The sequence below is a fragment of the Balaenoptera ricei genome, chromosome 3 (assembly GCF_028023285.1).
Source record: "Balaenoptera ricei isolate mBalRic1 chromosome 3, mBalRic1.hap2, whole genome shotgun sequence".
In the NCBI taxonomy this organism is placed as follows: domain Eukaryota; kingdom Metazoa; phylum Chordata; class Mammalia; order Artiodactyla; family Balaenopteridae; genus Balaenoptera; species Balaenoptera ricei.
Window position 1 is genome coordinate 178,037,684 of NC_082641.1, and position 20,146 is coordinate 178,057,829.

The 20,146-nt window shown below is 47.7% G+C and overlaps 1 protein-coding gene across 6 annotated transcripts in view; it reads left to right on the forward strand.

The window, feature by feature from the left end:
- Positions 1 to 20,146, forward strand: part of RFX2 (regulatory factor X2) — a 96,541-nt gene that overhangs the window by 43,202 nt on the left and 33,193 nt on the right. For 4 of the 6 annotated variants that reach the window (XM_059918645.1, XM_059918646.1, XM_059918641.1 and 1 more), the window contains exons 2-6: positions 5,105 to 5,244; positions 6,817 to 6,929; positions 9,608 to 9,697; positions 11,655 to 11,734; positions 13,160 to 13,421. In XM_059918645.1, coding sequence (XP_059774628.1) covers positions 6,825 to 6,929; positions 9,608 to 9,697; positions 11,655 to 11,734; positions 13,160 to 13,421 — 537 coding nt within the window. In that variant the 5' untranslated portion in view covers positions 5,105 to 5,244; positions 6,817 to 6,824. Of the gene's footprint in view, positions 1 to 2,284; positions 2,404 to 5,104; positions 5,245 to 6,816; positions 6,930 to 9,607; positions 9,698 to 11,541; positions 11,579 to 11,654; positions 11,735 to 13,159; positions 13,422 to 20,146 lie in introns of those variants that run through there. The other 2 variants (XM_059918642.1, XM_059918647.1) reach the window with 2 other exon arrangements.

Sequence of the window (20,146 nt, forward strand, 5' to 3'; positions counted from 1 at the left end):
TTCCTAAGGTTGAAAACTTAATGATTAATTTTAAACCTTTCTTTTAACATAAGTTTATAAAGCTAACCATTTCCCTCTAAGCGCTGCTTTAGATGCATCCCACAAACTTTGATATGTCATGTTTTCATTGTCATTTAGTTCAAAATATTTTAAATTTCTCTTATGGTTTACTCTTTGACCTGTGGGTTATTTTAGAAGCGTATTTTTTATTTTTTAATTATTTTGGCATTTTTCTGGATATCTTAGTGATCTCTAATTGATTCCATTATGCTCAAAGTACATACATGCTCTGTATAATTTCATTCTTTTGAAATGTATTGAGACTTGCTTTATGTCCCAGAATATGACCCATCTTTGTGAATAGTTCATGTACATTTGAGAAGAAAGTGCAGGTTTGGGTGGTTGTGTTCTATAAATGTTAATTAGGTCAATGTGATTGATAGTGTCACTCAGATATGCTATATCTTTATTGGAACTTTTGTGTAGTTTCTGTCAAAATAACTGAGAGAAGAGTGTTTAAAACCTCCAGCTATGATTACTTATTTATTGATTTTTCCTTTAGTTCTGTTTTGAAGTTGTATTACTAGGTGCACACACATCTGTAATGATTATGTCATCCTGATAAATTGATAATTTTATTATGATGAAATGTTCATCATTATCTCTAGTAATGTTCTTTGCCTTGAAGTCAATTTTGTCTGATCATTATAGCCAGTCTAACCTTCTTAACATTAGCATTTGCATGGCTTACCTTTTTCCATCCCATTATTTTTCACCTATGTATGCCTTTATATTTAAAGAGGGTTTCTTTAGACAGCATATAATGCAATCTTGTCTTTTATCCAGGCTGACCATGTCTGCCTTTTCATTCAAGTGTTCACTCTATTTACATGTAATGTAATTATTAATATGTCTGGATAGAGGAAACCCATTTTGCTATTTGTTTCATCTGCTTTTTGTTCTTCATTTCCTGCCTTCTTTGGGGATAATCAATTATGTTTAGTATTTCATTTTATTCCTCTATTAATTTTTTAGCTATGTCTTTTTGTATTTTTTAGAGGTTACTTTAGGGTTTACAATATGCATCTTTATCACAAACTAGGTAGAGTTAATATTTTACTACATCATGTAAAATACAAGAACCTTGCATGTGTAATTCCATTTACCCTCCCATTCCTTTGTGCTATTATTGTTATATAGATTATATCTACATATATTATAAATCCCACAAGAGAGTGTTATAAATTTTTAAAAATAGATATAGACATTTTAAAGAAATTAAGAGAAAGAAAGAAAACAATACAGTCTTTTACAATTACCCACATATTTATCATTTCAAGTGATCTTTATTCCTTCTTATACATCCCAGTTTACCATCTGGTGTTATTTCCCTCCATCCTGAAGAACTTCCTTTTGCATTTCTTATAGTGTAGGCAGCAAAATTTCTCAGGTTTTGTTTAGCATAAAGTGTCTTTATTTTCACCTTCCTTTTAAGAATAGCATTGCTGGATATAGAATTCTGGGTTGACAGGGGTTTTTCCCCCAACACATTAAAGATGTCATTTCGTTGTTTTCTGGTTGCCATTGTTACTGATGAGAAGTTGGTTATCATCCATGCTATTGTTCCCTTGAAATATAATATGTAGTTTTCCCTTACTGCTTTAAAGATTATCTTTTTATTTATTTATTTATTTATTTTAGCAGTTTAACCACGACACACCTAAGTTGATTTTCTTTGTATTTATCTTTCTTGGGGTTTGTTGAACTTCAGGGACCTGTAAGTTGATGTCTTTCACCAAATTTAAGAGGTGTTTGGCCATTCTTCAAATATATCTTTTTTTTTCCTTTCCCATTCTCTCCTTTTCTTCTGGGATTTCAGTTACATGTATATTAGATTGCATGTTCTATTTTTTGTGTTTTTTTTTTTCTTTAACTTTTTTTCTCTCGGTTCTTCAAATTGATTGATCTATCTTCAAGTTCAATGACTCTTCCTTCTGCCATCTCTAATCAGCTGTGAAGCATATCCAGTGAAATTTCCATTTTAGTTATTTTGCTTTTCAGCTCCAGAATTTCTACTTGGTTCTTTTTTTAAATTTTCTCTTCCTCTGTTGAGATTCCCATACGTTTGTTCATTGTGCATATAACTTCCTTTAAATTCTTGAGCTTATTTTCAGTAGCTGCTTTATCTGCATCACCTGGATTATCTTGGTTTGGTTGTAATTGACTCCTTTTGTTTGTTTGTTTTCCTTGGGTATGAATCACAATTTCCTATTTCTTCTCATAGCTCGTGGTCTTTCTTGGGTCCTGGACATTGTGAATGATATGTTGGAGAGTCTCTGGATTCTGCTGTGTTCCCCCCGATGGCATTTAACTTGGCTGGACTCAAACTCTGCCCCTCCTGCAGTGAGTAGCAGCTGAAATCTCCACGTAGTTTTTTCATCTTTGAACTGCCAGTTTTTCTCCAAGACCCCCATGACTCCCCCACATGTGTGGCTTCTAGCCAGTTGGCTAAAGATTTGGGTGGACCCTATAGTCGGATTTGGGGGTTCACCCCCTGTGTGGCTCTATTTCTTCCCCCCTCACACACACAACATTGTGAACTCTCTCCTCTGACACTTCAAGATGACCAGGCTGATGCTTTCTGCCACCCAAGCATATGTGGACTGGGGTGTGCCACCAAGCAAAAAGCCAGAGTCACCAACCAGTCTGGCAGTGGCCTTTCAAGGGTGGGTTCCCTGGCAGTGTCTGCCTGCTTTGGTCACCCGCCGGTGTCTTTAAATAGTTGCCTTAAAAAACAAAAAATACTTTGCCCAGATTTTGTAGTTGTTATCTGCAGGAAAGTTAGTCCAGCCAATTTGCTTCACCATTACTGAAAGTCAGTGCTCTTTTGTATGCCTTTTATAAACCATTTTTTGGGACTTCCCTGGCGGTCCAGTGGTTAAGACTTCCCCTTCCAACGCAGGGGGTATGGGTTTGATCCCTGGTCGGGGAGCTAAGATCCCACATGCCCCGAGGCCAAAAAACCAAAACATAAAACAGAAGCAACATTGTAACAAATTCAATAAAGACTTCAAAAATGGTCCACATCCAAAAAATCTTTTAAAAAAACATATAAAAGCCATTTTTTAAAAAAAACCTAAACTTTGATGTGCTCAGAGCCCTTGATTAATGGACCCAAATAAACATTTTTTCGGGAAACTGGATCAGCTTTTGTGCAACCTACAGCCTTGATTATCTTAGGTGGTTGAGGAAGGATTCCACATTCTCCGTCGATGGGCCTGTTGTGTGTTCATATATTAGAGCAGCCAGGCTGTCCCACACAGCGTCTGTCAGTCTGTCTGTCTGATCCTAGCGTCAAGGGATGAATCGGGGGGAGCAGAGCAGTCGGTCTCAAAAGGTCATTACCTTTTCCAGAAGAGTCGTAGTTACCCCTGAAATAACCAGGTAGATCGTACATTTTCTGAAACCTTTATGAACCTATTTGTATTTCCTAGCTGTACTGCCTCTTGAAATAATAATTCTGTGTATTATTATCTGTTTTATAAAGTGCTTTCATAGACTCTCACTATCTGAAATGCTATATGTAAGTTTTTATAATTCAGTATCAGATGTAATACTAAGGCGTTACTAAAGTGTTCATTCATTTGATAAATATGTGTCAGCTGCCTGAGTTGTGCCTGGCACAGAAGCAGGACACCAAACCTTGCAGGATGCACTGTAGGGACCCCTGTGTGAGTTTCCTGGGGCTGCCATGCAAAGTACCACAGACTGGGTGGCTTGAAACAACAAAAAATTACCCTCTTAACAGTTCTGGAGACTAGAAAGTGTCAAGAGGGCCGTGATCCCTCTAGGGGAGGATCTTCCAGCTCTGGTGGCCCCAGCAAGCCTTGGCATTCCTTGGCTTGTAGCTGCGTCACTCCAGTCTCTGCCTCCATTGTCACATGGCCTTCTTCCTTGTGTGTCTTTTCTGTCTGTTATAAGAACACTGTCACTGGATTTAGGGCCCACCCTCATCCAGTATGATCTCACCTTAAGCTTTTGCTTGAGTACATCTGCAAAGACATTATTTCCAATAAGGTCACATTCTGAGATTCCACGTTGACGTGAATTTGGGGGTGGTGGGGGGGACACTATTCAACCCACTACAGCTCCGCAAAGTGATCTGTGCCCAAACTCCCATCCTAAGTTTTAAGGGCTACACCTGGCTTCTGGGGTTCTGGGATTCAATCAGTTTTCTTTATGACTTTGCAAGCTTCGGGAAGACCACTGTTGGCATTTCAGACCAGTGTCTGATACTTCCGTTTGTCTTTAAATGTCAACAACTCCACCCTCCTCACAGTTTGAGTCGCCCTCCAGTCCTGTCACGTTGGTGAGACATGGCCACAAGAACTAGGCGCTGGATCAAGGGCCTGTGGCCTCAGGCTTTGATTCCAAACAGTGTAGTTTTTCTACCCACCTTCCAAAACCACGTCACTTTATTAAACCCAAATTATATGGACCGGGGAATTCCCTGGTGGTCCAGTGGTTAGGACTCCACACTTCCATTGCTTGGGGACCCAGATTCGATCCCTGGTCAGGGACCTAAGATCCTGCATGCCGCATGGTGCAGAAAAAAAAAAAAATTATATGGACCAGTGACCAGCAACCATGGCCTATGGGCCAAACGTGGCCTGTCGCCTGTTTCTATAAATAAAGCTTTATTAGAACACAGCCAGGATCATTCGTTCACACATCAGCCATTTTTGCTCCTGTGCTATGATCGCAAAGTCTAGTAGTTGTAACAGAGACCAGGTGGGCCCAAAAGTATCTGGTCCTTTACAGAAGAAGGTTGCTGACTCTGGTCTAAACGATACACACTAAGCAGTGCGATAGACAGACAGTGCATGCGGTCAGCAGTGTGTCAGACTCACTTGCGTTCTGGAAGGTGCGTTCTGGCCACACTAAGCACAGCATGGGCCCACTGTCTATCCCAACACTCACAGGTTCTCCCTGTTTCCATAAGACTTCAACTGTGGAACAAGGGTCTGGTCTCAGCAAAGTCAGCCTGCTCACTTTCTCACCAGTGGATTCGTTTCATGGAGAGTTCTAATCCATTTCCTCCTAGTGCCGCTGAAGTTACCCGCTTCCTGGCTTCAGATGGGAACAGAGTGGTGCAGAGTGGGCAAAGGACTGGTTTAAAACGCTCAGAGAAAACCATAAACAAGAGACCTCGATTAAGCAGATTCCAGCAGGATAATTCCAAAGGTCAGTTCCATCAGGAAGGCAGAGAATGTTGGAGACCCAGGAAATGCACGATTGGAAATTCACACTCTCCTCCTCCTCCTCCTCCTCCTCCTCTCCCTCTTCCTCCGAAAGATTCAAAGAATGTAGGAGGCACCCTTCACCTCATGGCTCTGGGGACATCTGGTGGTGAGAACTGAGTCAAGGTCACGGGAAAGAGAAAAATGCCACAGGCACCGCCACGGTCCATCCAGTGGCTCTTGTGGCACCAAAGGCATTTGGGAGGGGGATGGGGGAGTCCTGGGAGAGTCAGTAAAGATGGGTTTGAGCCAACACTCTCAGATCCGAACACACACACACATCTTTCTGCTTCCCTTAGGCAAAGTATTTTCATCTATTATCAGTTTATATTTTTTTAAAAAGGCTTTTAAAAAAATTCTCCAGCCATTATTGGAGGTGGGGACTCTTGGGGCTGTAGAGAAACATATATCAAAGTTCTGGCCGTAGGTCCTGGGCACCGTGGTATGTGCCATGCTGTGCAGGCCTCCGTGGGGATCAGGAGCCGGGAGACTTCACTCCTGGGGGATGTGCTCAGAGCCGCAGGCAGGACGGGACAGGGATGGGGACGGGTGTGTGCGAGCACGAAACCACCTCCTCTCTACGCAGCTTGCGGATTGCACTGCTTCTCCAAAGACTTAAGGTAGCCAGTGTTTATTAAAAAGTGAAGAGGGTTCGACTTTCAGCATTTTCCTGGAGTGACTATCATCTGCCACTTCGTGCTGAGATTAAATGAATCTTTTGGTAAAGAATTTTTAAATTACCTTCTTGAAAGATATCTACACCTGGCTGCAGAGAAAGGTACTTGTCTGCTTTCTCATGGGCAAAGGGGCAGAAGGCACTTTTTCTTATTGCTGAAATGCCTGAGGATTTTTCTCCAGCCCAAAGGAATGTGCCATTTCTTTCTCTGCTGTCACTTTTTCTCCCTTAACCAGCGTTGAATCCATCCCCCCCCCCACCCCACCCCCAGGGACACTGGGCAATGTCTGGGGACATCTGTGGTGGTCACAACTGGGCGTGCTCCTGGCATCAAGTGGGTGGGGCCCGGGACGCTGCTCCTCACCCCACAGGGCCCAGGATGGCCCCGCAGAACATGAATGACCCGCCCAATGGCAGCAGTGCCGAGGGGGAGACCCTGCGCTAGGGGGATGCGCTTATAGTTTGGGGTGCAGTAGCTCCGCAGATGGCCAGCATCCACCAGGAGCTTTTGGTTTTGTTGGTAAATGAGTAAAGAAGTCGTATGAGCCCGATCAGATCAGAAAGGGGGAGCTGTTGTCCCCAGTGTTCAGGAATTCCTGCGGAGCTACTTTTTCGGGTTTATATTTGGAAAAACATCCCCTGCCCCCTCCCTTCTCTCTTCTTACGGAACAATTGTGCAACCTCTTCCCCCCTTCCCCTTCCTTACCTGGTCTGGCCAGGATCCCTGCATTTGGGCTTGGAAGACTGCAGGTCATTACCGCTTGCCTATCGTGTACGTTGCCTCTTTGGGCTTGGTGAAGACAGCCCTGCCCCACTCGCTCTCTCTCCGCCTCTCTTCAGAACTGAGCATGCAGAATTCAGAGGGTGGATCGGATTCGCCGGCTTCCGTGGCTCTGTGTCCCTCGTCGGCAGCCCAGGCGCCTGTGGCCCAGCCTGTGCCAGCCTCGCCGCAGGTAAGAGACCTGCCGCCTGCCGCTCGGGCCGCTCCGGGAAAACCAGCGCAGCCAGGGTGGGGACGCGTCCACCTTGGTTTTGAAAAACATTTGAATCAACAGAGCGAGGAATCTCTGTTTTTCTGAATTGACTTCTCAGCTCCATGGCTGCTGCTGTTGAAATGCACCCTCATTTTCCTCCCTCACCCCATGTTATTAGACTTTTTCACTGTTTGTTTAAAAAGGTCCCACCAAGGAATCAATGATCCAAACTCAAAAAGAAAGCCCTTCCCCGACTTTGATTTAGTCCATTCTTATCTGCTAGTGGCAGTTTTCTTGTACATTGGAAATGACCCTTCTACACAGAAAGCCTTTCTATCCATAAGGCAAAAGAGAAGTGAGAATTCTTAGGATTTGGTTCATTAATTGAATCTAGTATTAGAATCGGTATATTCTTTAAAATTTGCAGAGAGAGAATTTTCACATTAAGGCTCTCCCAACTTCTAGATTTCTATAGTGGATTGAAATACACCACTAAGTAGACATAAACATAAAGTTAGTGACATAAATCTACCAGAAACCGAAGGTAGCGGAACAGACCGAAATCATAGACATGTGCAGAGGTCCACTGTGGCCACGTGATCATCTATGATTTACAAATCTAAAAGTTAGGAGCACAACAGAAAGAATTGATTATGGCAAAAAAACAAACAAAAAAACCCCAAAAAAACGTAATTCAGCAAAAGCCAAAAGGCAAACATCAAAGCCGTTTATTCCGTTTAGAATGTGTAGTCGGACATGTTTAGCATTTATTTCTTGGAAGTGTGGCCGCCCCAGCATGGGTGCCAAGAGGGCGTGATCACTTGCAGTTGTGGTCTAATTGATTGTTTCCTTGCCCACTGAGCCTGATGCATGAACCCTCCACCCCGTGCTTCCTGGGGTCCCTCTCACCAAACCCCCGTCTCAGGCGCCCCTGGGCCTGGGTGGCGGCTGCCTTCACTGTAGCGGCTGCAGGCTGACTGGTCCCAGGGTCCTGCCATGGCCACCGTGTACATCCCAGGCTCCAGGGCTCCGGTCCCTGCTGGAGATGGATCCAGCCCCGCACCCCTGCCTCGATGGCTGTGTGTCCGCCCCCGTCGGGCACCTCTCTCGCCTGCAGGCTGCACTGCACTCCCTGAGCAGTGAGCACCCAGTTCATCCCCAGTAAGGGGCGTTCTGGCTCCCACTGTCCCCGTGATGCACGCCTCCTGCTTCCCCTCTCAGCCCTGGCCATCCGCCAGGACTTCCCACCACAGTGGGCGTGTTCTGCCACCAACCCCGCCAGGCTCCAAGCGCTGGCAATGTAGCCAGTGCCACTGAGGAACTGAATTCTGCAATTCATTGAAATCGAAGTAAAGTTCAGTGTCCACAGAGCTACACAGCTAGTAGCTTCTGTATTGAACAGCTCTGCTTTGGAGTGTGTGCATGTATATCCTTAATATTCTTATTTATTTATTTGAGGCAAAATTCACATGACACAAAATTCACCATTTGAAGGTGAACAGTTCAGTGGCATTTAAGGCATTCACAATGTTTTGCGACCTCCACCTCTATCTAGTTCCAGAACATTTTCATCCCCGAAAGAAGAAACCCCGTCCCCATGAGCAGTCACCCTCCAGCCCTCTCCCCCAGCCCCTGGCAACCACGAATGCACTCTCTGTCCCTGTGGATTTGCCTGTTCTGGACGTTTCATATAAATGGAATCACACACTATGTGGCCTTTGGTGCCTGGCTTCTCTCACTGAGCATTATGTTCTCAAGGTCCATTCACATTGTAGCGAGTGTCATTGCTTCTCTCCTTTTTCTGGCTGAGTGATGTTCCCATGTGGGTTTATCCATCCACCATATTGATTTCTGTGCCATCTGTGTTCTCTTTGTCTTTGAAGGGCCGAGTATGTTGAATTCTTATTAGTACAGTGGTGTTTATAAAGCCAAGCCCCGCAGAATCACCACAACTGGTGATACTTAGGGTCCAAGTGGGACAATCGCAGAATCACAGTTGATGACTTCCAAAGCCCAGCCTTTACAGAAGCAAAGCGCTCCTATTCCTCCCTCACCTTGAAGGGTACATTTTGATCCTTCATGTTTTCCTAGCTTTGTATGTCCAAGCAGTCCTCCAGTCCAGGTGACAAAGCCACACTGGGAAGCCGGCTCAGGGGCCCAGAGAGCAGTCGTCGAGTCCAGGAGGGGCCTGGACTGAGTCTGGGTTGTAGAACTTCTGATGCTCAGGCCGCAGGACATCGACCTGGCCTTGACCATTCTAGGCTTCCTGTTCCCTCGTGTGTAAAATGGGGGCAGTCCAGGGGGTACTGAGAAACGGTGGGGTGTGACCCAGCTCGTCCGGCAGAGGAGGTGGTGTGGACGACCGGCCTCGGCATCCAGCTCTCAGCCCATGTCACCTTGATGACTACCGACCCCAAGGAGGCAAAGCTGCTGGGTGTGTGTGTGTGTGTGCGCGTGTGTGCACGTGTGCTCGGGTCCCCACTGTGCCCGCCTAAGTCAGCCTGAGCCGCGTGTGTGTGCGCCCGCCTCTCCTTTCCTACCCATCCCGCTATGTTTCCATAAAGCGACAGTGGGCGCGGTCGAGCTGGCTGTGACCTGTGTTTGTTTTCAGGACTAACCTCTGACAAGCCTAAATGTCCTCTTTCCTTCCCTTTTAGAGGGTGTTGGTCCAGGCAGCAGGCTCAGCTCCCAAGGGGGCTCAGATGCAGCCCATCTCCCTCCCCAGAGTGCAGCAGGTGCCACAGCAGGTAACCACAGCACAGGTGACTCGGGACGAGGTTGGCACGTAGCACCCTGGAGCCCTGTCTAAACGATGATGCATGCTTTTCTGTTGTCGCTGTTCCTTTTCGTTTGATGTGTTCAGTTCCTTACCAGAAAGTTCTTTTGGAAGCTGTGTTTAAAAAAAAAAAAAATCTTTTGCTGCAGCTAGGTTGCATCAAGCGAAGAAAGCTTATGATCTTTCATTCATTCAGATATTCAGCCTTTGGGGCGCAAGCGAGCCCCTAGATAGAGCACGGGGTGCAGCGGTAGACACGCAGGCAGATAGCGGAGGTTTCTGGATTGGAGGAGCATGGAGCCCCCTGGGGAGGCAAACTCATCCGCAGGCAAGTGCTGGGCCCTCAGACGGGCACTTCTTGTGAAATTAAATGATTTGAGAAGAAAGCTTGAATGCGTGGGCTCACCAGCCAAATCGCAGCCCAGATCATCAGCTCAGACAGGCAGTGTGATCTGAGCAGGGGTTGGCAAACCTTTTCTGGAAAAGGCCTAATCGTACATTTTTCTTTTTTGGCTTTGCAGACCAGATGGTCTCTGGCACAACCGTGCAACACTCGCAAAAGTCATAAAGGAATGGTGTGGCTGTGTGCCAATAAAGCTTTATTTATAAGAACAGGCGGGCCAGATTTGACCCGAGGGCCAGAATTTGCCGACTCCTGCTCTGTAAAATGCTGAATTAAAATTCGTTCAGGCTCCTGCCTGAAAGGAACCAGGAGCATAATATGGAGATGGCAAGACCCCAGAGGACATACCTCTGTCTTTGAGGGGCTCCTGCCGAGATTAGTAGGGTGTTTAGAGATGTTTGCCTGGTGCTGTGTGATTTTCGGGGTCCTGGGGGAGAAGCGAAGGCATGGGGGTGGGGGGGGGCAGCTAGCAGGGAACCAGCGGCCCTGCTTTAGCTCCTTGAGGGAGGGGCGACCACGACTTCTATGATTCCAGAAGCTTGCCCTCCTCTGTGGGGCTGGGCCTGTGCCCGCTGTTTCTCCTGGGCCACCAGGACTTTGGGGCTGACCTCTGCATCTTACCCAGTCCGCTAAGACGAAGGGGGTTGTGTGTGTGCATGTGTCCCCCGGGTTGGGCTGTCCTCAGAGGTGGGAATCGGCCCTGTCCTGCTGCTGCATGAGAAGGCCTACAGAGGGGGCACGATGAGACCGGCCCTTGATTTTCTCACCCCCAAACAAGGTTGAATCAGGGACCCGCTAAGCCTCTCTCTGCGGTGGGGTCCCGAAGTTCTGCACACAGAGCTCTGGGCCTCCATCAGCAGGGCCCGAGTCCCTTGGGGGTCATCAGCTGAGGCTGTGAACTGACTGACGAGGGAGGGGTCTTCCCACCGGCCTCCTCCCTACCCCCCCCCCCCCCGCCCCACTCCAGGCACAGCGCCCGTGCTGATTCTGCTCAGACCTTCAGGGTCTCTTGCAGCGTGGCTCCCAGGACCCCGACCCCGTTGCCCGGGATGGCCTCCAGGGCCACCGAAAGGAGTGGCAGGGGAGCGGTGGAGCGTATGAGCAGCTTGAGCCCCCTCCCCTGCCAAGGGGCCGTGGGGGGATCGGGTGCTCCGAGGTCCACATTCTGTCCACATCTCTGGCGTCTGCTGTCCAGCAGGACTGGCCCCTCTGCCCAGTGGCCAGAAGACCGCAGGCATCCCCCCAGCCCTGCTCTGCACCTTTGCTCTGAGTTGGGCTCCTCCCCGCACAGAATAGGGGCCCAGACCCGCTGCAGTTCCATTTCCGTTTGGGCTCATCCGGAGTACGTGGCCTTGACGTGACTGTCTCTCCTGGTTTCTTTCTAGAAGTGCCAGCTGGGGGCAGGACAACCGTGATGCGGTACTAAGTGTTCACAAAAGGCAATAGGAGGTATTTCTGCCTGAATAATCTGGAAATCCTGAGCAAGGAGACTCCGTGTAACACCAAGTATCTGCTGTTTTTTCAGGTCCAGCCCGTGCAGCACGTGTATCCCCCCCAGGTGCAGTACGTGGAAGGGGGGGACGCCGTCTACACCAACGGATCCTTGTACGTGGTGTCCTCCCCCTCCCCCGAAAGGGGCCTCGCAGGGAACCAACTGTAGGCCACATCCCAACCTTCTTTCACGACGCCCACTGAGCTCCCTTGGGGATGTGTTTACACAAAATCCTTTCCCTTACCCTTCGGGTGATGTGTCCCAACTATTACAATGGCATAAGGACATCACAGCCTGGTGGAGATTTCAGAAATCACAGACTGTTATACTTTTACTTCTAGAAAAGGCAGTCTTTAAAAACAAAAAAACAAACAAAAAACAATCCACCTTCTAAGTCTGAAGACATCCTTTGCAATCCAGAAACCGTGTCCATCCCTGCTTTTTCATCCTGGCCTCTGTTAACCTCTGGCTTTTTCTGATGTTGGTAAAACTTGATCTTCCTTTTGTCAAGGATGTCTGGGGTCTTCTGCCTTCAAACTCCGTGATGCTTGGGGCAGAAAATGATGCGTTTCCCAGAAGCTCACTGTGCTCGGGACGCGCGTCCTTTTGCTTGTTTCTGCCTCTGGTTTCCACGACTCCCGTCCTGAGGGCACGGGAGGGTTTGGTTGTGGTTAAAGAGATGTGATTGCTGGAGTCGTGGGTGCCCGCAGCACAACACTGAAGGCATGACACACACCGACCCTAAGGAGCGCGTGTGAAGCCTGTGAACCCCCAGCAGGTTCCGGGGGACCCCCCGCAGCAGCATCCTGGTTTGGTCGCACTGCGGTCAGACAGGACGTCCCCCGGGGGTCGGAGAGGCTGCCCTGTCCCCCAGAGGGGCCTTGCCTCAGTCACCCCTGAGGAAGAACCCCTACTGACCGCCTTTCACTGCGGCCGGATGTACATCCACCGACATGGTTAATGATTTGATCCAGATGTTAAAGGATTTCAGACAAATTCTTGGAATCCCTTAGACATTCTTTTTATTATGCAATTACATTTTTTTAAAAAAAACTTTCTGGTTTGAAAGAACTAGAGACTCACAGGAAGTTGCAAAATTAGCCCAGAGTCCCTTGAACCCTTCACCCAGCCTCCCCACCCCCGGTGGTGACATCTTCTGTGACTGCAGGATGGTATCAAAACCAGGACACCACATCGGGCCATATTCAGCTTCACAGCCTTTAGGCGCACTTGTGCACACGAGTGTGTGTGTGTGTGTGTGTGTGTGTGTACAGCTCTACGTGGTCTTATGCCAGGGGTAGACCTCCAGTAACCAGGGTCAGGTACAGCCCTGCTCCACCCGCCAAGCCCCGCCCGCGTCGAGTGCAATTTGCACGTGCGGTTTGTAAATGACCAGTGGCTGAGGGGTCAGCTGGGATCCCGAATGCTTTCGGAGACCACGGCTGTGAACTCGCTGTGTTGACAGCCGTGTCTGACTTAGACACGTGCTCGGCGCCGTGGTGTCCGGCGTTTACGTGAAGCCTTCTCTCTCCCGCCAGGCGGACGGCGTACACCTACAACCCCGAACCCCAGATGTACGCCCCCAGCAGCTCCGCGTCGTACTTCGAGGCCCCGGGCGGTGCCCAGGTGACCGTGGCAGGCTCCTCCCCGACCGGAGTCCCCGCCCACAGCATGGTGGGCATCACCATGGATGTCGCGGGCAGCCCCATCGTGTCCGGCGCGGGAGCCTACCTCATCCACGGGGGCATGGACGGCACCCGGCACTCCCTGGCGCACACGTCCCGCTCATCGCCCGCTACGGTATGTACGTCCCAGGCTCTCGGGGGCAGCAGGTTAGGCCCTGAATAGACTCCCGGCAGCAGCAGGCACGGTGAGTAGAAGGCAGCCGGGAGTACGGGCGTCGGAACCCCATCAGCCTCCGACAAGTGCCCCCGTCTTTGAACCTCGGGTCCTCCCTTAGTAAAGACAGAGGGTAGATGGCTGTAGCCGGCGCTGGGAGCGTTGCAGGTGGGGAGGCAGCTCAGTGCTGGGAGATGCTGCTGCTGGTGGTCCACCATGACCGTCCTCATCATCATCAGCCTCTCCCAGGCGGAGATCAACCCATCCGCGCCAAAACTGGGCAGAACCCAAGCAGAGCTATACTGGACCGGTACCCCACACCTCTGTCCAAAACGGTGGCTTACCTCCTTTAAAGATGTATCTCCTTTGAAAACTCTATTTCCCGTATTTACTCTTATTTTTTAAATTAGCACAGAGTAAAGTGGACGGTGTGGGCTGCACAGACCCAGGAGTTTTGACGCACGTACAGACTCGGGTATCTGTCCCCACATCAGTACACAGGATGGTGGCATAACCCCCAAAACTCCCCCGGGTGTTTCTTGGTAGTCACGACCTCCTCTCACCCTCAACCCCTGGCACCCGCGGGTCTGCTCTCCGTCACTGTACTTTTGTCTCTGTGGGGATGCCGTATAAAGGGGATCATCGAGGAGACACCTTTTGTGACGGGCTTCTTTCACCCAGTGTGGAGCCTGGAGATCCCGTCCAGCTGTGCTGTGAGTCAGTGGTTCCTTCTTGTTGCTGAGTCGTGTTCTGTGACCCTAACGGCTCGTTCATTCATTCACCAGCTGCGGGGCCATTTGGGCTGTTTCCAGTTTTTCGTGATTGTGAATAAAACAGCTAGAAGCACTCTCATGTATAGACACATGTTTTCCTTTCTTTGGGGTCAGTCAATACCTACGAATGGGATTGCTGGCTCCTACAGTAAGTGTATGTTTAACTTTATCCGAAACCACCCGTGTTTTCCCGGGGGATGGGACCATTTCGAGCTCCCCCAGCCAGGTGTGAGTTCCTCTCGTCCCACCTCGTCACCAGCATTTTTTGTTGTCAGGTGTTGTCAGCATCTTTCTTTTTAGCCATTCTCATCGGTGTGTGGTGCTATCTTACTGTGGTTGTCATTTGCATTTTGGTAATCCCTAACGATGGCAAGCACCTGTTCAGGGGCTTTGCCTTTCATGTATGTTCTTTGGTGATATGTCAGTTGAAGTTTGTTTATTTTTTTAACTGTGTTGTTTGTTTTCTTACTGTTAATTTTGAGAATTGTTTGTATATTCAGGATACAAGTCCCCTGCCGGATATGTGATTTGCAAATATTCTCTCCCAGTCTTTAAAGTGTTTTTTTCATTCCCTTAAGAGTGTCTTTTGGGGACTTCCCTGGCGGTCCAGTGGTTAAGACTCCACGCTTCTCCTGCAGGGAGCCCAGGTTCGGCCCCTGGTTGGGGAACTAAGATCCCGCGTGCTGTGCTCTGCAGCCAAAAATTTAAAAAAAAAAAATTTTTTTTTTAAAGTGTCTTTTGCTGAGAAAATAAAATTTTTCCCGATAATTTTGATCAAATCCAATTTAGCAGTTTTTCTTTTTTGGAAAGATCGTGCTTTTGATGTCACGCCTGAGAACTCTTCGCCTGTCCCGTGGTCGTGAACATTTTCTCCTCTGTTTTCTTTGAAAAGTTTTATAGTTTTACATTTTACATTTAGCTTCGCTTCATTCTGAGCTAACTTTTGTATAAGACGTAAAGTTTATGTCGAGGTTTATTTTTATGCATATGAAACAACCAGTTGTTCCAGCATCATTTGTTAAAAACACTATCCTTTATCGGATTGCTTTTGCACATTTGTCAAAAATCAATTGGCCTGGGACTTCCCCGGTGGCGCAGTGGTTAAGAATCTGCCTGCCAATGCAGGGGACACAGGTTTGATCCCTGGTCCGGGAAGATCCCACATGCTGTGGAGCAGCTAACCCCGTGTGCCACAACTACTGAGCCTGCGCTCTAGAGCCCGTGAGCCACAACTTCTGAGCGCACATGCCACAGCTACTGAAGCCCACGCTCCTAGAGCCTGTGTTCCGCAACAAGAGAAGCCACCACAATAAGAAGCCCGCACACCACAATGAAGAGTAGCCCCCGCTCGCCGCAACTAGAGAAAGCCCACGTGCAGCAATGAAGACCTAATGCAGCCAAAAATAAATCAATTGGCCTATTTCAGAACACTCTGTTCTGTTCCATTTATCTATGTGCCTGTCCCTTTACCAATACCACACTGTCTTAATTACGACAGCTTTAGTCAGTCTCAGAATTGGGTAGACTGGCTCCTCTCACTTTATTCTTCTTCAGTATTGTATTGGCTATTTATATAAATTTAGAATTTTCTATATAAATTTTAGATCAGTTTATCTATATTTACAAAAAAAATTCCTAGTGAGATTTTGATTAAACAGCATTAAAGCTGTGTATCATTTTGGGGAGAATTGACGTCTTTACTATGTTGGGTCTTCCAATCCATGAACGTGGTGTGTTTTCTCCATTTATTTAGATCTTCTTTGATTTCTTTCATCAGCATTTGGTCATTTTTAGCATGCAGATCCTATACTTATTTTGTTATATTTATGCCTAAGTATTTTTTGGTTTTGGAGCTTTTTTTTTTTTTTTTTTTTTTGGCTATGTCGGGTCTTAGTTGCAGCATGCGGGCTCTTCGTTGCGGCGCGCGGGCTTCTCTCTAGCTGTGGTGTGCGGGTGTTCTCTCTCTAGTTGTGGCGCACAGGCTCCGGGGCGCGTGGGCTCTATAGTTTGCGGCATGCGGGCTCTAGTTGAGGCGACGAGCTCAGTAGTTGTGGCACGCAGGCTTAGTTGCCCCGTGGCATGTGGGATCTTAGTTCCCTGACAAGGGATCGAACCCGCGTACCCTGCATTGAAAGGCGGATTCTTTACCACTGGACCACCGGGGAAGTCCCCTGGAGCTATTTTAAATGGTACTGATTTGAAATTTCACTTTTCAACTGTTCATTGCTAGTGTACAAAAGTATGGTTGATTTCTGGCTCTTGACCTTGCCTCCTGTGACCTTGCTGAACTCACTCTTTAGTTCTAAGAGTTTTTTGTGGTCTGCAAATAGGAACAGTTTTAGTTCTTTTCCAATGTGGATGACTTTTATTTTTTTTTTCTTGCCTTATTGCACTGACTAGAACAGAATCCAGTACGATGCTGTGTAAGAGTGGTGAGAGTGGACATCCTTGCTTTGTTCTCAGTCTTAGAGGAAACGCTTCCGTCTCTCACCCCTAAGTGTAATGTTACCTGTATGTTTTCCACAAATGTCTTTTTTCAGGTTGAGGAAGTTTCCTTCTATTCCTAATTTTCTGAGAGTCTTTATCATAATTGGATGTTGAGTTTTGTCAAATGCTTTTTTCTTATTGATATGATCACGTGTTTTTTCTTCTTTAGACTGCAGATGTGATGGATTATATTGATTGATTGTCAGTTAAAAAATAACTTGCTATTTTTGTGTGGGCTTAATCTGAAACAGAAGACGATGTTCGAGCCTCACCCCTGTCCTCTTGGTCCTGATGTGTTTCCGGGTCACCCTGACGTTAGAGGCCCTCTGAGCTTAGCTGTTCTCTCCCTTTCTACATCCAGAGTGCTCCCCAGGACCTGGCTCTGAGGACAGGCATGGAGAGAAGTCATTTGCTGTCTAGAGCGGTGACTGTGGAGTGGTGCCTGCCACTCCATCCCAGGGGCACCAGCCTGTGCCTTGCCTCACTTGGGCCCTCCAGGGCCCTCAGCACGCCCTCAGAGGATTGGCTGGCAGACCCGAGTGTAGAGCTGCCGTTGATCAGAAGCCTTCCTCACAGACTACATTAACTTTCACGAATGTGACGTCTCCGTATCAGCAAACTGCATCAACTCATAATAGTGAATAAGCTAGGGTCGCAGGTCACAGGCCTACTGAGATCACAGGTCACGATATTCTCTGCAGTCCACACTGCCTCGCTGGAAACAAATGTGCAGCTCAGACCCTGGGCCGCCTGGTTACTGTAGTCTGATGTCTGGGTTGCACTAGAAGAATCGAGTTTTTAAATCAGTTGGAAATTCATGAACAGGCTATGTTTTGACACCCTGCCCCACCCCAGCCCCAAAAGCTCCAGGAGAGTTATCACCTTGGATGAGGATCTGCCTCCAGACTCCCTCTGCTCTGTTGTGGTTTTTTGACTTGCTTTTGGTGTGGGGACATCTCTCAAAGATCAGCAGAGATCCAGCCAAGAGCCAAGAACAGGACTGGCCCAGAGGTTGCAACAGAAATAATGATGGCTCCTGGATCTGGCATTTCACGTCTATCAGTTTTCTTATGTCAGAGTTGTGTTTCCAGGGACTTCAAGTTAATCCTGCAAACAGAGCACAAAGACCAGAGCAAATCGGCACCTACAGCCCCAGTGAGGGACTTCAGACTTTCAGTGACACATTTTCTTGAATCTCATTTCTGGTTAAAATTTCATCAGTATTGAAATCTTAGATGTGAATTGCCCAAATGGTAAGCTTTTGATAACTTTTCCTGTTGTGCTTTTTTTTTTTTTTGACCCCATGGAGCAGAGATGCTAAGCTGACAGGTATGTTCTTTGAGTTGTATCAAGGGGAGACTCTGGGGGCTCCGGGGCTGCATGAGGAAAAGCCCCCCTGCCACCATGCCCAAGCAGGCGGCCCCCCTGGGCCACGCAGTGGGGGCTGATGAAGACAAATCATCTATCCAATTCTGAAGATGATAAAAATACAGCGTCCCTGTCCGTGAGGGGATGTACCATTGCAGTGTCTCATCAGGGCTCTGGGACCTGGTCTGGTGAAGACCCGTTGGACTCTGCATTTCCAGGAAGTCAGAAAGGGCCAGCACACAGGCAGTGGTGGCCCTGGGTGCTCCGGTCCCACGGAGGTTGGGGGGAGTGCCTGCCCTGGCGACCCTGCTCAGGCAGGCCAGACAACTGGTGCATAAGCAAGAGCTACATAGAAGCTGGAAGGGCCAGCGCTTCACCTTGGAGGATGGCAGCACATGGGTTCCATCTTTCTCTGGTTGCGTTCAGCTTCTGTAAGCTTTGTGGCATCTGATGTGATTTTCAAACACACCTAAGAAAGCATCATCAATGTCTTCCACCCCCAAGCGAGGCAAATCCTCCTCTCTGGGTGTGTGGAGCAGAGTCTCAACAGCCCAGCCCCATGGAACACTTCGGGTCTTTTTCGAAAAAACTGAGGTCTTAATATTAAAAGTCGCAATATGCAAATGGAAACTACAATGAGGTACCACCTCACACGGGTCAGAATGGCCATCATTAAAAAGTCTACAAGTAAGGACTTCCCTGGTGGTGCAGTGGTTAAGAATCAGCCTACCAATGCAGGGGACACAGGTTCGATCCCTGGTCCGGGAAGATCCCACATGCCACGGAGCGACTAAGCCCGTACGCCACAACTACTGAGCCTGCGCTCTAGAGCCCGCGAGCCACAACTACTGAAGCCCACACGCCTGGAGCCCATGCTCCACAAGAGAAGCCACCGCAATGAGAAGCCCGCGCACCGCAACGAAGAGTAGCCCCCGCTCGCCGCAACTAGAGAAAGCCCACACGCAGCAACAAAGACCCAACACAGCCAAAAATAAAATAAAATAAATAAATTTGTTTAAAAAAAAAAGTCTAGGGCTTCTCTGGTGGCGCAGTGGTTGAGAATCTGCCTGCCAATGCAGGGGACACGGGTTCGAGCCCTGGTCTGGGAAGATGCCACATGCCGCGGAGCAACTAAGCCCGTGAGCCACAATTACTGAGCCTGCGCGTCTGGAGCCTGTGCTCCGCGATAAGAGAGCCCGCGATAGTGAGAGGCCTGCGCACCGCGATGAAGAGTGGCTCCCGCTCGCCGCAACTAGAGAAAGCCCTCGCACAGAAACGAAGACCCAACACAGCCAATAAATAAATTAATTAATAAAAAAAAAAGAAAAAAAAAGTCTACAAATAATAAATTCTGGAGAGGGTGTGGAGAAAAGGGAACCCTCCTACACTGTTGGTGGGAATGTAAATTGGTACAGCCACTATGGAGAACATTATGGAGGTTCCTCAAAAAACTAAAAATAGAACTACCATACGACCCAGCAATCTCACTCCTGGGCATATATCCAGACAAAGCTCTAATTCAAAAAGATTTGTGCACCCCTATATTCATTGCAGCACTATTAACAGTAGCCAAGACATGGAAGCAACCTAAATGTCCAGCAACAGATGAATGGATAAAGAAAATGTGGTACATGTATACAATGGAATATTACTCAGCCATAAAAAATAATGAAATAATGCCATTTGCAGCAACATGGATGGACCTAGAGATTATCATACTAAGTGAAGTAAGCCAGATAGAGAAAGACAAATATCATATGATACCGCTTATATGGGGAATCTAAAATATGATACAAATGAACTTACTTACAAAGCAGAAACAGACTCACAGACATAGAAAACAAATTTCCAGTTACCAGAGGGGAAAGGGGATAGGGGAGAGATAAATTAGGAGTTTGGGATTAGCAGATACAAACTACTATGGATAAAATAGATAAACAACAAGGACCTACTGTATAGCACAGGGAACTATATTCGATATCCTGTAATAAACCATAATGGAAAAGAATATGAAAAAGAATATATATTTTTTTTAAACATCACAATACTTGGGGCCCT